The sequence below is a fragment of the Corvus moneduloides genome, chromosome 14 (assembly GCF_009650955.1).
Source record: "Corvus moneduloides isolate bCorMon1 chromosome 14, bCorMon1.pri, whole genome shotgun sequence".
In the NCBI taxonomy this organism is placed as follows: Eukaryota; Metazoa; Chordata; class Aves; order Passeriformes; family Corvidae; genus Corvus; species Corvus moneduloides.
Window position 1 is genome coordinate 17,212,779 of NC_045489.1, and position 16,987 is coordinate 17,229,765.

Consider the following 16,987-nt stretch of genomic DNA (forward strand, 5'->3'; position numbering starts at 1 on the left):
CTGCCCAGGGAGGTTGTGGAGTCTCCCTTCCACAATGCTGGATTCAAAACTGTGGATTCCAAACCCCACCTGGCTGCATTCCTGTGTAACCTGCTGTAGGTGATCCTGCTTTGTCAGTGGGCCTGTCCAAAGGCCCCTTCCAACCCAGACTGTTGTCATTGTGAGTCCACCAGCCTGAAATCTTTAAGGGTTTTATCTCCCTGGGGCAGCTGGCACCCCATGAGTGCCATGCCAGGCATGAGTACACCGGGAATACAAAGCTGCCAGCGTGGTTCTGGCTGCTCTGTGTGTTCCCTGTACCTCTTATCCTGGCAGCTGATCTATGGAAAAGAAGGGGTGCACTCTCCATGGAGAAGAAAATCTGGCCCTGCAGGCTGCAGCACGGCTTCTCCTGCCTCTGGCTTTCTTGACAAAGAAACAAGCCCACTGTGAAGCAGGGACCTAGGAGAAAGTCTCTCAGAGGAGGATGGAGTAAGAGCTTGGCAGCAAACTAACAGTGTGTTTCTAATTATCAAGCATGTATGGCATGCACCGTTAATTAGCAAAAAGTGAGGGGTGGTGGGAGATGAAGGGATGAGATCTCCTCAGCATGCTGCCTCCCTCTGAAGCACCTCAGAGCTCTGAGCTACAGCTCTTCAGTGGCAGGAGGAGCAGGAGAACCCGAGCTCAGATGATTAAATCAGATTTCCCACCCACGCACAAGGACAGGGATCTCTTGGTGCAGAAAGGCTCCCTGCAAAATTACCAGAGGACATGTGATAACATCAGCAGCCCTCTCTACTGAAGAGTCTGAGAGGGGAGGTCTGAGTAACCCTTCTTTGGAGCAGAAAGTTTCTAGACCTCACTCAGAGAGTGGGAGAAGGGGGAAGATTCAAGGCAGGACGGGTGCTATTTGTCCACCAGAATATATCCATGTTCTGTCTGGAGTGACCGGAAGGTCGGTGAAGCAATCTCCTCCAACCATCCATCCAAATTAAGGGGAAACTCAGAGATGCTGTGAATCTGTCCCTGATGACCTCTGCTAGCCCAGGAGTGGGAGAATGCTTCAGGCCATGAAGGGTAATGGCTCAGGAAGGGTGCCATAGAAATCAGGTGAAAAAATGTACCTAAAAGGGAGCATGGTTTCCCCAGAAAAGTATTGCTCCACTGAGGTTTCTCTGCTTGCCTTCTAAAGCTATCATAAAAACATGTATACTCACAACTGGAAAAAACCAAAGGGCAGGAGTGAGTGTCCATTGGGAAATTCTGCAGCTGGAGCAGACATTCAGCCTCGATTGTCAGCCTGAGACAGGAAGAGAGAGAAAGAGATTTTGAGCTGGTGAAGATGGTTTGATTCCAACACCTAAATGTGACAGAGGCATTCTCACTTCCTTGAGAACTAATTTGCTGAAGATCAGTCTGTTTGCTGGAACATTCCAAACCAAAAATATATGTTTGGATATTTTTCAAGGTGAGGAAAAAACATCTAAGTTTCACCTTCAAAAAGCCCTTCTGTTTAGTCAAATTTTCGGATTCGTTTATGGAAGTGACAAGTTATGGGAACAAAAAGCTAAATGTTTATTGACAGAATAAAAAAGCTGGGCTGAGCAAGAGAACATTCTAAAGGATTTTAGTTTAGGAAACCACTTGTCCGTCTCCTTGTTCCCTCCCCTCAGCAGAGCTAAAAGCCTGCTGGATGTACCTGAGAGTGTAGAGCACCTTTCCGTCATTCCAGATGCGGAGCAGCTGATTGGGAGTGGTTATCCAGTGGGAGTCAGCCCGTTTGGAGTTCCTAAAGAAGGTGTCAGGGATCCAGATGCGGCTCACCATGTTGGTGTTCAGCGTGAGCGCCTTCAAGGTGCTGTTGAACCGCAGGCGCCGGTCGTACCACGTCTGAGCAAAGAAGATGTCAATGGTGTATTCCTGGGAAAGACAAGGAAGAATGGGATGTTCTGAGAAGGATTCAGGCCAAGCAGAGCCTGCTCCTCTGGTCTGCAGGCAGTCACAGCCAGAATGTTTATTTTCTCAGCCTGGGAGCAGGTGTTGGTGGCCAGTGATGCCTTTCCAGGCTCACTTTTAGCTCGTGGCCAGGACATCCATGGCACACTCAGAAGGAGCCAAAGACTCTGTGTTCACTGGTGGGCTGAGCCTGGAAAACCAGGACCATACAAACAAGACCTTGGGCTTCCTCTTGGCAGACAACTCAATACTCTTTTAAGCACAGGCATGAAGGGGCAGGGTGGATGTTGGCTGAATCCAGCCCTAAGTTCAGCTGTACCTTTCAGTCATAGGCAGGGAAAGCTGCTCACCAGCTTAGCAGAGAAGGCAGGCAGACAGCTCTTTCTGGTTTTTATTTGGATACAGCCCAGCCCTGTTCCACACACCTAATTTGTACATAGAGCAATAATAGTGCTGTGCATAAATCTAGTGAGAATCCACCCCCTGCTACAGCACTTACACTGCAAATGGTTCATATGAAAACCAAGAGCACTCTGGGTCCTTGGGCAGATATCTCTTGCTGGAGATTAGAAAAGAAAGCTGGGGCTGCATGGTCCCAGCTCTGGGTGCAACCAGTTAAAAATCCTGAGTCTTTTGCCAGCAGAAAAGAGATTTTTCCACCATAATAAGGACCTTCAGTTTTGGTGAGAGAGTGTGTCCTAGCTCACAGATAACTGGCAGTTCTGGGAGGCAGCTCCTGCCTGGATTGGACTGGCAGTAGCCCACGCCATTAGCCCACCACTCTGCTGCTCGCTGCTGCAAGTCAATTTGCTCCTTAAACTCTTTTTCAGCCTCCCTGAGAAGATGCTAATTAATGCCATGCAGGAACAAGTCTGGCACTCAGCAGCTGTCTGAACCAGACCCCAAATCCAGTTCCACCAGTCCATACTACACTCAGTCCCCTGCTCCCAATAGCTCCTGACGTGACCTTTGGTCCCTTTCAGTCCTGTTGAACCAGCACGACCCCCATTGTCTCCCTCTCTTTTGTGTGCAGAGATGAAGAAAGTCTGACTTTGCCATCCCTCCCTCCCATTCTCCTCCTCCCTCTATCGATTTATCTCGGTGGAATTTTTATGACTGCAGCACATCCTCCCCACGCTGCCCTCGCTGCTGGTTCAGAGCCGGCTCCTCCAGCCGTGCTGCTAAAATAGCTGCAGCTCCCGGTGCCCTCCCTCGGACAGCGTGTCCTGCTGGGGGTGGGCAGAGCAGGGCAGAGCACAGGGCCCACTCCATCTTCCTCGCCCTTGCTCCCCTGGCAGCCCACGGTGAGGAGTGATGGGTCCCCAGCACGCCCCTTGCATAGGAATGAGATCATGAGGGAAGAGCTTTTGGCATCAGGCGGCCGAGTCACTCTCCGGGCTGATGCTTCACCCTGGTCAGACACGGGGATGAGCAAAGGTGACAGGGACAGGGTCCTAATGGAGCTGGGACAGCAGCAGCCCTCACAGCCAAGTGCACAGGCGTGGCCACTGCCCAAACCCAGGGGGTTGGGAGGGCCCATCCCAGCACCCGAATGTTCTGGATCTCACTGGGTACTGCTTGGATATAGAGTATGTGGTGATGGAGACATGGATCAGGCTGTGAAACTGTGAAATAAAAGCAGCATTGGCACAGTGTTGGGGCCAAAATAGCACAATATTTGACATATTCTCCCCCATCACTGCACACCCCGTTTGAGTTCATGTGAGTTTACATAGCTCCTCCTAAGCAATATCTCTGCTGTAGGAGAAAGCAACCAAAACCGCAGTGATAAATTCACATTAGATGCCAATATGAGTGTTTAACTCCCAACTGGAGTCACTGGTGACATCTCACTTCTGGGCTGGCTGCTCAGTTATGTCCTGCTGTAAAGTTCAACACTCAAGTCTGGGATAATCAATGCTAATGCTTTGGAAGAGTGGAGGGTCAGCTGTCCCACAGGCTTAGCACTTGTTGTCAAGCCCAGATTTTCAGGAGGGATCAGCTTTAAAGAGCTCCTCTTGTGCCATTCATAGCCAGCCTGTGCAAAAGGTGTGGTGCACGAGTCATTCAGCTCTTCAGAAAAAATCCGAGCTGTTATTGTCACTGTCCCGTGGTTTGATCTAATTTCGGTGGCTATTATTAGCACAACTATTCACGAGGCAGACCTTAGTAGCTGAGCTGGCTCCCTTGCCTCTCTGTAGGGAGCCCGTTGGGAAATTTTGGCATTTACAAATGTATTTTCTTTCAGAATTACCTGAGGCAAGATTTATACAAAAGTGCTCTGGCCTTTGGGAGGACTTTTACCCTTCCAATTTCCTCCCCCACCCTGCTGAGTGAGTGAGCAGCTGTGCCTGGCTGAGCTGCTGAGTGGGGCTAAACCACAACAGCTCCTGAAGATTTCAGCTCCTACTCCCATCAAGAATCCCCACTCTGATGCTGAGGAACCTTGTATGGCTGGGGTTCTGCACTGGGACAGAGCTCAGACCCTTCCCTGGGCATTATTCAAATCCCACTTAGCTGGGGGCATGTGCCAAGGTGATTAAACCAGGAGGTGATTGACCATGGGTTTCCTTAGAAAGGGTAGGGACTTCTGGAGGGAGATCTCAATATGAAGCAGTCCAGGTTGTCTTCTGGAAATACCTCTTGCTCTTCCTGACCTTGGAAGAGTCCCCTGATCAAAACTGAGTAGCTGAAGTTTGGCAGGATGAGCTCAGCCCCTAAAACTCAGGGCACTGTTTCTTGATCTCCTGCACCCCTGTAGTTTTTCTCTGTCCCTGACTCGTTCTCAGCCGTCAGAAAGAGACTTCTCAGTGCCTCGATTTCCCCATTTGGAAAAGGGTTATTGTAAAATACGCCTCCACCATTACTGTACCATCTGCTGTGCAGCACATGGAGGTTGTTAACTTCTCTGTGAAAGCACAGGCATTTTTAGTGTTTTTAACAGAAGGAGCTAACGCAGTAAGGAGGAATTGCTTTAACAGTTTGGCCACACCATTTGGATCACACGTGGGGTAGCACACACATGTTGGCATGCATGCAATATGACATCGAATTTCAGTCACAAAATGATAAATCAAACTCCCCATGAGGCAAACCCTGAGGGCTGCCTACCCGAAACACTGTCACGTGAGTTTATCCCATGCTGAGGGATGCCCTGCAGCGTTGCCTCTGCTGGCTGAGCGTGCTCATGTCCAACCCAGCCTTTCAGCCTGTCCCTCCTGGCCCTGGGTCACTGTCATCACCAGGCACTGCAGCACATCCCTGATCAGCCCTGGTTTTCCTCATGTGGGCAGCACAGATGCTGGTGGAAACACAGAACGGCGTAACCTGAAAGCATTTAGTGGAAAGAGTGGTGCTCAGTAAAAGAGCATTTGTGAGAAATAAAAGGATGGGGGGCTGGCAGGGGTATTTCACATAGGAAGAAAAAAATAACAACAAGATTTTACTGCACTCTCAAATTCTTTCATTTTTCAAAAGCTACGAGTTTGCTGCGTGAAAAGTAATTTCTGAGAAAAACCCAAACGTTTTCAATCCAAAAGAAAAGAGACTTGTTCAGAAATCAGCCTGTCCCCAGCACAGGAGAGCTGGGAGCTGACCTTGTGTGCTACCCTGAGGCCTGCTCCTTGGGTTATCTCTGCTGCTCTGCCCTCACAGATGGGCAATCAGTCCATATTTCCAGTCAGATCTGGCTCTAGGAACTCTGCTCTGGACCAAGTTCCACCCTGGCTTCCCAGCAGATACGAGTTAGGGCTACTGGCTTTCAGACTAAACTCACAGGGTTTTCATGACATGACTTGAAATGAACAGTGCGTGTTTTCAGGTTACCTTAGACACCAAATAAACACAGCTGGGCCTTGCCAAAACAGCCTTTTCAAGTGGTTATAAATGGTGTGTTCAGTCCAGCTGACCCCTCTCAAGGATGCAATTAGTGGGATCCAGAGGGGCTGGGTCCCCATGGTTCCTCTGTTCCATCTACAAGCTTCTTTCTCTGAGTTAAGAGCTCAGCTTTCTGCCAAATGCCAAAGAGAGGAGCAGAGCCATGAGAGGAACATGTCTTAGATGGCCTCCTAAATTAGGATGAAATGAAAGATTTAAATGTGGGTTTTGCAACCACTTGTATTCAACAGCTACAAGAAAACCTCTGAACAGAGGGCTCAGAGACCTGAAAACACGTTCCTCAATTTTCCTCTGCTGGAGAGATAGTTTAGTCTCTTCCAGCTCAGAATATGCTGTGAAAAATCCTAAATAACAGTGTGGCTGAGAGATTAATATCCTAGACAGTCACTTTCTAGCTTTTATTGTTCTGATATTTGTTTTTACTCATAGAGCTCCCTTCCCTCTTCACCTCCGAGCAAATCCCTCACTGCAGTCCAATAAAGCAGGCTGCTTTCCTGGCAAGCAGGGACAGCATTTCAGGTGGTCTGACGTGAATATGATGTGTCCATGCTGTCAATCCCGCAGCCAAGCAAAGCAAACATCACAGGCAAACTCTTAGGGATGCTGCAATTCAGGAAATTCTCAGAAGTTCTTTCTTGAAAGAGACCGAGGAATGAGGTGTTTTTCTTTCAAGGGCTGGTGGGACACTCTGTGCAGGTCAAGGCAAGGCAGGAAGCCTCTCCTTCAGTCTCCCTCCTTGGCAAAACAGGGTCCTCCCTTCAGACACAGCTGTGCTCAGCATGTCCACACTCTCACAGCCCTGCCCAGGTGAGCATTTTCCTCTCCATGACACCCCACTCACCCTCCCAGCCTGCAAACCTCTCAGACAGATCCTGCGTTGCACCCCGCATCTGTCCCCACGTCCCAAGGAACACACTCGGCAATAGTGAAAAGCCTGGAGATACCTTCAAGACTGAATAAACCTCAATAAAATAACTGTGTTTTAGACTAATCTTGACATCTGAATGCACAGCTCCTTGTCCCCACAGCTGGTGCGCAGGAATGTGCTTCTAAGCATGACATGTGCCAGCTCTCTCCGAAGGCAGCCAGCAGAGGGGACAGGTACCAACAACACACACGGGCTGTGTCTGGCACTGACCACTTCGGGGGCTGCCTGGGCAGTGTCAGGCTTCTCCCAGCTCTCCCATTAGTGGTGTGGGACACCTCATTTGTGGCCACCTCCATGTCCCTGCTCTGGGTGAGTTCTGTCTCTCCAACACAAAGACCAAAAGAACGCGAATATAAGTTTAATTCCGTTTCCAAGGTCCTCCTCCCTCCAAATCAGACCCTAGAGAGATTTCTGGACATGATGCTGGAGTGACTAGGGGAGCTCTCAAGGGCAGCAGGGGCAGAGCTGTGATTATCTGTGTTTTCAAGGTGACACACTGAACTTCCCATCTGTTTCACTTCTGCAGCAGCACCGGCAGCGCTGTCCTTGTCTGAATGCCTTTCGCCTCTGTCCAGGGAATCTCAGCTGAAACTGTTCTTTTTATAATACAAACATGCTATTAAAAACCATCTCCATGTCCTGTGCTCGTGCCAGGAGCTGTCAAACAAGTCATGCTATAAATGCTGCTCTATTGATTGCAAACTCCCCCAGCCACGGCTTGCTCACCCCTGGAGCCGGCAGATAGGAGCTGGACAGGACTTTCAAAACGCTGCTGGCTTCTGAGATCCCTACCTGCCTGTTCCTCCACACCTCTGCTCGTTCCTGCTGCCGTGGATGTGCAAGTGGGGACACCTAAAAGGCAGCTTTTACACTCCTGACAGCCAACCACCCCAGACTGTTTCTTTCTCCCCAAACCCTTTCTTCCAAGATGTTCCCTTGTACCATCACTTCCTGCCCTGCAGTGATGTTATCTCCTCCCATGCAGCCCCAGGGTGCCCATTCCTCTTTCTATAGCAACACGGTCTGGCACAGGGAGCCTCTCCCTGCGAGCCCGAGGGGCACAAGACCTACACGTGTGTATTTTAGCAGCTGTTAACAACCATTACCCAGAGGACCAGCAAAAGTCCTTGAGGCGAGACATGACATCAGCCAGACTCTGCTTTGCCGGAGCACAAGTCTGTCTGCGCTGTCCCTGACGAGGCTGTTACTGAAAGGGAGAGCTGTGGACACAGGATGCTCTATGCAGGTGGGGCAGAACTGATTAAAGAGAAAGGTACTGAACACTTCACTGAAGCATTATGCAAAGTACCTCAGGGAAGGAGCCGCATCCTTTTAGCTTGATTTTTTTTCCTCCACTCTCAGGGCAGGACATGCTCTGGATGTAAAGTCATGGAAGCACCTTCTGATGCAAAGGTGCAGCCCAGTTACCACAATCTCTGGAAAATACCTGGGCAGAGCAAAGCCACGTTTGTCCAAAGCCTTGGTTTCATGTCACACCTCGCTGCTAAATGCTTAACTGCTCCCTACAATGTTTGGGATTGAAGGAACTTTGTGCAGGAAGAAGAAAGGTGGGGAAAGAGAAGAGGTGAGGACAGAAGCATACAGGATAACTGGAGGAGAAGATTTAACACTTCAGGCAGGTGCTCTTGTTCGTTTGTCCTTCTGGCTCATGGGGTATTTGAGGAGACAAAAGGAAATTTCCTTTGGAAGGGCTGGAAGACAGACCTTCTCACTGCGTATGATTAACTCCCTGGGATCGCTCCTCCAGAATGGCTGGACAAGATTCAGATGAGAAGCTGAAATCTCTTTAATTGCATTTCCCATTCCCGTGCCACCCAGTGTGACTAAAATGAAACCCTGGGATGGGCAGTCCAGTACTGCCCAGGCCTGGGGAAGCAGCTGCTGCAGCCCTGCTCCATGAGAACCACTCACTACCAACAAGCACTGAGCTCTGTCAAACCACCTTTGTTGGCAGCACGTTGAGAGGGTGGAGGAGCCAGCAGAGCCCAGAAGTGGGTCTGAGGAAGCACTGAAGTCCCTGGGATGCCACCCATTGTATGGAAATGCCTGCACTGGCCAGGAGAAAAACCATCTGTATAAAAATCCCTTTCTAATTATCATAAAAAGGACATTCAAATCATCTGAGAAACTTCTGGTTTCACAAAAGGGGAGCAGTTTGTGCCCTCTGCAGAGATCCTCACTCCTGACCCTGTTCTCTCCTGGCCCCGGGTGAAGAAGGAGATGGGAACAGTCTGCTTCACCAACTCTTTCAAGGAAATCTGTTTCATGCTGTCTCTCATGCCCCCTTGCTGTGCTTACCACCTCTCTCTTCCTGCCCTGCCAGTTCCTTGATATTCCTTCTCCCTGCCTCATTTTGTTTTTCCTTTCACGGTTCCTCTTTTCAAGCCACCCCACAATCACAGCCCAGCCCTAATGAGATTTCAAGGGAGCACCAGGCTGTGGAAAGCAGCTGGGAGAAGCTAATCAGGTTACAGAAAAAGAACAATTGCTCTCTACCTCCCCTGTTGGGTACTGGGAGGGCAAAGCAGCGGGAGTGCAGCTGCAGAAGGGTTACCAGGCCGGGTGATTCTCCTCTCCAGGCAGACATCCACACTTCAGGCCAAGTGTGGAGGTCATTTGGCAGGCAGGTCACCAGCCCCAGGGCAAGCAGGACCTGCTGAGCTCTGCTCCTGTGGGCTGCTCACTTCCCATGGCACCTGGTGGGTGCAAAGGACTCTCCTCAAAGCAAGGGATCGATATTCCCAGTCTTTTTTTTCCAGCTCCCGACTGTTTTGTACAGTCTCTGCCTACTGAAGATGCTGCCTCAACCTTCCCCAGCTCCCCTCGATGACTTTAGAACATCTTTGGGAAGTGGTGAAGAAGATATAGGCTCTGTTTTCTACACAGTGGGGTAAGAAATACACTAGCAGAGCTTGTAGATCCCAGAATCATACACTGAAAGAAACCAAACAATTTTGGCTCTTCAGCTTAGTCCAAAGTTCCCGGGAGCTGGACAGCACATCTTTAACTGCTCCTTACCAAATTCCAGCACTTGGACTTGGCTTTGGGTTTTTGAGAGAGCAACAATGCCGAGGTATTTTCATCCCTCCTGTTGCTGATCCAGAGAGAGGAACCAGGGTCCATTGTGCCTTCTCACAAGGTGCAGTTTCATATGACAAACTAAGGCTGCAAGCCCTGGACACGCCAGATCATGGAAGGAAATGGTTTGTCTTGAATGTTACAGGTGTCTCTGCCTTCAGCTTTTCTTTTCAAGAGCTAAATGAAGAGAAGATCAGCCAGTTATCACCTTAACTTCACCCCTGTGGCCAGAGGAACAACTAACCTAACCCCCTCAAGTTTTTCCCACTCCTCTACCCTGCTGCTCTGCTTCCTCTCCTTGTCTTCATTACACTACTAAGGTGGCTTTGGGTGTCTGTGGAGGAGAATGACAGACTAAGGGCCACAGTCTGGTGTGGGAGGCATCACAGGTGGCAGAGCTGGAGGGAGAGAGAAGCTGATTGAGGGGAACTGTCAGAAACAAAGCTCCCAACATTTGGAGGATCCCTGCTCTGACCTCCCCTGTTCCCCAGCCACATGGAGACAAGGTGTTCTCCCGCCCACGCTCCCGAGTGTTTTGGTTCACACCTCCCACGTGCATCTGCCTGGGGGGAGCCACTGCCACCACCTGCAATTCCCCTGTTGAGAAAGGCTGATCAGATGGTTGGAGCCATTCCTGGCCAGCTGCAGGGCAGGGAACAAGCACACAAATCCTCACCTCCAAGTGCTCCGGACACAGAGATGGACACACAAAGCTTATGCCAGGGTGCCCAGCTATCATGCCCCCTTCTTCCCCCACCCACAGTGCCCCAAGCAGCCAGCATGATGCCTCTGGGGCTTTGAAAAGCTGGGAACTGGGAACTGGGAGTTGGTGGTGTGGTCAGCAGCGCTGGTGTGAAATGGCTGCAGTGTCCGCCTGCCCACTCACTGACCATAAGACCGTATCTCCTACAAAGGACACCAAGCTGGAGCCACAGAGGCACCAAGGCAGTGCATGGAGGCTTGGAGGAGATGTGAGGAGAAGCAAAAGCCACAGGAGGGTTCCTGCTGGCTGCTCTCATCCAATTTGTACCATGGGCAATTAAATCCTTCCTGTGCACGGAGATGGGATGCAGTAATCTGAATATTCTGCCTTTAGCACCGAGGCATGAAGAGGCCCTTGAAGCATATCGATTGTGGTCACCCACAACCACTGAATTCTGAGAAATGGTCTCCATTTTGTAGCACATTTATAGCAGGCAGATTTCACAACAGCCTTTTAAGGGAAATGGTAGGATGGCTTCATCTGGGAATGCAGGAAATAAATAGAACTGATTTCTACCGGGGAAAAAAAGTGAAGTTTTGCTCAAAATAAATTAAAATTGTCAAACCCTAAAATGAATTACTTCAACCTTATAATTTCATTCAAAAACTTCTTTTTCTTCAGTAAGCTAACAAAATATTTCGTTTTACCCTTATCTTGTTGATGCACTTCATTTTGACGTTTATTTTCAAATACTCATTTTCTTGCTTTACTTACACAGGACAGAATTTATCACCATATGAAGAGCAAATCAAAACAATCTGATGAAACTAAATGTAAATGTTTTGATTGTCCCTGAACCCATTTCTCCTCGGAAATGCTGAAGAATTCTGGCTATTTGTCCCAAGTGGGAGGGGAGAATGAGCCTACCTCCCCTGTGATGCTGCTGTTTGCCCTACACCAGAAACCTTGGCCTCAAACCCTGGCCTCTGACCAGCTCTTTGACTTGGTTGTCAGAAACCTGAAATTTCCCATCCTCTCCTGCAGTGACATCTAAAGCCTTCAGTCCAGATAAATCAACTCTGCCTTAAAAATAATTCAGCCCACCGAGTGACAACTATTGGAACAGCTCAGAGTCTCTATATCTTTCAAATCTGACACAGCAGTGCTCTCCCTTTGACTTGGAGGAATCGATTTAATGAGGGTCAGAGCACAGAGCAGTACCTGGATCACACACAGGCCTCCTGGCCTGTCCATGAGCACACGCTGGGGCTCTTCAGGGCAGCTCCTTTAGGTGATTGTGGTGGAACCAGCCGTGCTTTGCATCTCCACCACCCAGCAATGCAGCCTCTGGATCACAGCAAAGCTTCTTTTAATGCCCTGCCAAACTGAGAGCCAGCAGCCAGGGTGGCCAGGGCAGAGACATCCCTCCAGCCTGGGCCAGACCCCAGTAAGGAGGCTCCCCTGGTCACTGGAAAAGTGTCACTGTGGCCCTTCAACAAGCAGGAAGCCCTGTTGCTGGCTCTGGAAAGGGGGACCAGGTGCAGCTGCTGTGACCCCAGACTGTAGGAAAGGTTTTCTGTGGGTAAGGGTGAGGAATTAATGCTCTCGGGTCAGGTACAGCAAGCACAGCAGCTCCTAGGGAAGCACCTACTGGAAGCATCCATCCCAGGCTGCCTGCAAAGGTTCAGGGCGAACAAATCCCGTCTGCATTCAGCCCAGCTGAAGAAATGCGAGTTTTCTCCAAAGGCTGGCACAAAATGAATGAGAGATTGAGTCATTCCTGCCAGCAGAAGGGCGGAAATGGGATCCGTGAAAGAATTTACAAGAGCCGCTGACTTCATTATGGATGTTGATTTATCCCGTGTTGCCCGAGGGCCAGAGGCTGCCCGAGCTGTGGGCTGCGGGAGGCACCTGTGTGCCAGGACTGATGCTGCAGTTTAGGAAATCTTTAAGTACAGCCACATTCCCCATTTAGCACCAGGCTGCGAGCGCAGATGTTAATTAACTTTAGGGCTTTGCTCTCCAGAAATGTCTCTGAGGAAAAGCACTTTCCCTGCCCCCAGGAGGCCACTGTCCAAATTTTCATATTTTATTTAGCTCCAAATTTCAGATGCAAACCTGCAGCTTTTCACTCGTCTTCCCTGATAACAGACTCCTTGAGTTTTCTGCACAGCCTGTAAATAAAATACCAACATGGATATCACACAGAAAATATCTGGAGGGGATTAGTGTATGTTCTGGATAATAAAAGGAGCTGGCTGAATTATTCATAGTGAATATATCAGCTCTTTTCCGTTTTGGAAGCAAACTTTGACACTTCTGGAAGCTCTTGGGATATGTTTAGGATGGGAGCAAATTATTTATTTCATTAGACCTTTTGCTGCAGCCCATGGTTTGTCCCACAAGTCCCACGTGATTGGTGTCATTCCTCAGTGGCCTCGAGGGGGTGGTTTTCATAAGGAAGGACAAACTTTCTGTAAGGAGAGCTGCTGCCCTTCCTGTACCTGACCTCACTGCTGTGTGAACACCAGCGTGAGGGACAGTGACCGCTCCTGAACATCACGGAATCAGGAGATGTGAGCACTCTCCAAGCACATGAGTATTTGTGAAGATGTGATGAATGCGGCACCCGCTCCGGCAGCACCGAGCCATCACTCAGGCACGGAAAATAACAGCCAGAAAAAGCACTGGGGCCGTTAGTGAGCAATACCCATTTCCCAACACTCTAAATTTCTGTGATATACATCGTTCTCGGGGACCAAAACCCAACCTAGCCCATTACAGGAGGGTGTCCTGCAGAACCTCGCTGAGTTTATGCTGATGACCAACTCTCGCTGCACACCAGGCAGGCCAAGGAGAGTGTCGAATCCTTGGCAGAGCACTGCAGTGTGCTTTAGGCATTGCAATCCACCCTAAAGTGGGTGCATCTGGGCTATTGCCTCCCAGACAGATGATTTGTGAAGGATTTTTAAGTTCTTTCAGTTGAGAAGTGCTGTGCAACCGCTGGAGTCTATTATTATCAGGAAAGGAAGGGGGAGGTAGCAAATTTCCTTTACCTATAGGCTTATCTTGTGCTCCAGAGGAACATAGTCAAGCATTTTAAACAGCGTGCCATTTTCAATTCATTTCCTTCCTACTTATTCCAAAGCAGCCAAAGCTAAGTATAATCAAGACTTAAGTGTTCCTCAGAGCCAGACAATTATTCCCGGTCTTGGTTTCCCCGTCTATCAGGAGGGAACGAAGGAATTAACCCAAGCCTTGCAGCGGGACAGCGGGGCTGTAACCCAGGGCTGCCGCACGAGCTGCTCCCAGCGCAGCGCAGCCGCCACCGCCCGGGATGCGGCTCCGCTTCCCCAGCCTCAGCCGCCTCGGGGCTCTCCGCAAGGGTGGCTGAGCAGAGCCACCCTTGGATGGCTCCCGCAGAGCCCTGCTCCCCTCTCGGGGGTCTCTGCCCCTGCTGCTGGGGTGGCTCAGCCGCTCGCAAGCAGCTGCTGCCTCGCTGCGCTCTCTGATGAGGCGGCACCGGCGGGGGTTTCACTCCCAAGTGCCACCATCCTGCAGCTCAGCCACCCGCAGCTCCGAGCGATCCTTGGCAGAGGGCTCTGCAAGACACCCACTGCCTCCCTGCCCCGCTCTGCCATCTCCCCACGAGCACAGATGAAGTGCTCGAGGTCCCCAAGCTCTCTGTGGCACATCAGCCCCGTTCCTAACCATCACCCCTTGTCGGCTTTAACTTTGAAAGCCAAGCCTCCCTGCTTGCCTCCTCGGGATTAACATGAAAGAAGTCAGTGGGGAGTTCTCTTCATTCATGCTGGGCTTATACTTCTAAATTATAAAGTGTGTCAAATGAGGATTTAATTTATATTTAACAAGACAATGTTTGTAAATTAATTATTCATCAGCTGATAACGAATAAACATTTCCCTCTTCCCTCCCTCCCCGTTTTTTTTTTTCCCGGTGTTTTCACAAATGCACCATACATGCAAATCTATTAAGTGTTTTCTGCAGTACTCCAGATGTGGGAAAATACGTTCTTCACCCTCAATTTCGCGAGTGTGTTGCATGGTAACTAATGTAGCCAAGCAGAGCATTATGAATTTAATAGTGTGCAACATCTCCTTCCTAGAGAGGGAAGGGGGGGATGAGTAGTCAACACTTGTATTTGGACATATCACCCTCTTCAGGTTCCAGCCCCCCCACTCACACGCAGAGATAAGAAAACAATTTGCTGTAACAACTGATATAGGAGCTTAGAAATCCTGCTGGAAATCACAGGCAGTTCCGAGACAGCAGAATCTGGCCCCTGGTGAATGATGGAGGCCAATTTTGCTCTTTCCATCTTTATTATCATTAAGTAATGAGATTGAGGTGGTGTACAGCTCCAGCAGAAGAGCTGTCATCCTGTTTTGCTACAAAATTTGGCACACAAGGGCATCTCCTCACACACAGCAAATGCAGGAGTCTTCAGCATCTAAACCAGCCCTTACTGCAGTGCCTCTGATCCCAGACACCTGAAGCAGGTAACCAAGGCAGGTCCCTGGATGACTGAAACATCTCCATTCACCTTTGCCAGGAGGCTACCGCAGTGTCTGGACCATGCTCTCAGGCTTTGGCTCCTCGAGCTTCACACTTGGTTTTGTGTAAGAAAGGAAGAAAAGGACATTCAGCTCTGTCCTCTGGGAGGAATCTGAGAAGCTCTGGGCAAGACTTGCTCCATCCCCAAGCTCAGAATAGAAGCACTTTTCCCCCTCTCAGCCATGCTGTCCCTCATGGACACTTCAGGGACATCCTCAGGACTGAAAGACACTCAGCCCCAATAGCTGGCACCTGCTTTACTTCTACAGCATCATTTCCTGAGAGTTAAGCATGCCTAAAGGAAGGTGATCCAGAGCTCTAGGTGCCCTTGACACCAGTTAAAGCTGTAATCTATAGCAATAAAGCCATTACAAAACAAAACCAGGAGCAAATCCCTCCAGCAAACAACCAGTCAGTGACAAATTTGAACCCAAAGCCTCCCCCTTGCTCCACGCTGCTGCAGCCCTCCCTGGCACCTCTTCCCACAAACATGCCTGGAGAACCAAGGTGGGTCTTTGCACCAGGCTGAGCTTCTGATAAGCCAAGGACACCTCAACACTGTGTTAGTGGGAATCTGACTGGGCATCCAGCTCCACGAGACAGCTTGGAAAGCTGCAGCACTATGGGTGGTAACTCATTTGGCTCCAGGGGCTGCTGGCCGGCACTCAGCGGCAGCCAGAGCTCTGGAGGGGCTCATGGCCCAGTGCATCCTTCCCCTGATGGTGTAAACACAGCTTCCCACCGCCCTGAGGAGCGCCAAGTGCCCCAATCCCACCCAAAGATTCATGGGGTTGGGGAGGAAATCCCAGTCCATGCAGTGACTGGAGTAAACGACTGTGGGACCTGATGGTCCCACTTTTCCCTCTCAGCCAAGCCCTGTCCCACTTCTCATCACTGAACCATCTTCTAGCTCTGTTTCTGGTCACTGCCAGAACTTTGGCTTGGAGAGCACAGAGGGTCCTTTCCCCAGGGAGGAGAGGATGAAAAACCTGCTCAGCCACCTAAACGGGAAACAAGACTGCCATTCTGGTGTACAAAAGATATCAGGAAATCACTTTACATTTCTTCCCGCTCCAAACCTGCCCACCTTCTGCTGACTGCTGAATGTTAATGTTACTTATGACAAGTGATTGATGAGGGAGACGCAGAATTCACACCCAGCACAGGGCATTTTTGAATCACCTATTCATTTTTAAGGACCGGAATCGGTTTTGTATGCTGACATGATTTATCATTTGGAGGCTGAGCGGTGGCTACGCAGGGCCAGCTTCCAATCCCTGACAGAGCAATAGCAGGATGAAGACAGCAGTGAGTCATTAACCCTTTGAGGGTGAGCAGAAGATCACAGGAGACCAGCACTTAAGCCAGATTGCTGAAGTTGGAGACTTCTACTCCAGCAGCATGTCAGTGTTCAGCTGCAGATTTATGGGCCACAGTGGTCCAAGCTAACAGCCACAGTAATGCTGCTGTATCTCCTAAAAGAAGAACTTGGTTTTTTGTCTTCTGCACAGCCTATGTGAGAGAAATATTTGCGTAAGACGCTGTCATGGCAATGCACCTAAAAGAGATCAATGGGACATTTCCCCTCCAGTGGACCTTCCAGCCTATACAAGCTTCTCTGTCTGTGGCAGAGCGAAATGTCACCATGGGCTCAAGAGAGATCTGGCTCTGAGACAAATTTGAGTTCCCCTCCTTCAGAAATGTGCATTTCCTCAGGTTGTGTGTGGGGAAAAAAGGCAAGATGTGGCCTCAGGGATGGGCCTGGCAGGTGGGAGAGGGCAGAGGTTCTCAGGCTGGGAGAAGCTGTATTGACAGGGACAGAGTGGGAATAACATGCCCCCAGCAAA

The 16,987-nt window shown here is 49.9% G+C and overlaps 1 protein-coding gene across 2 annotated transcripts in view; it reads right to left on the reverse strand.

Annotated features, from left to right (window-relative positions):
* LOC116451026 (gamma-aminobutyric acid receptor subunit gamma-4) overlaps nucleotides 1–16,987 on the reverse strand; it is a 36,310-nt gene that overhangs the window by 10,774 nt on the left and 8,549 nt on the right. For both annotated transcript variants that reach the window (XM_032124127.1, XM_032124126.1), the window contains exons 4-5: nucleotides 1,682–1,902; nucleotides 1,200–1,282 (exon numbers count right to left, since the gene is read on the reverse strand). In XM_032124127.1, coding sequence (XP_031980018.1) covers nucleotides 1,200–1,282; nucleotides 1,682–1,902 — 304 coding nt within the window. The remainder of the gene's footprint in view (nucleotides 1–1,199; nucleotides 1,283–1,681; nucleotides 1,903–16,987) is intronic.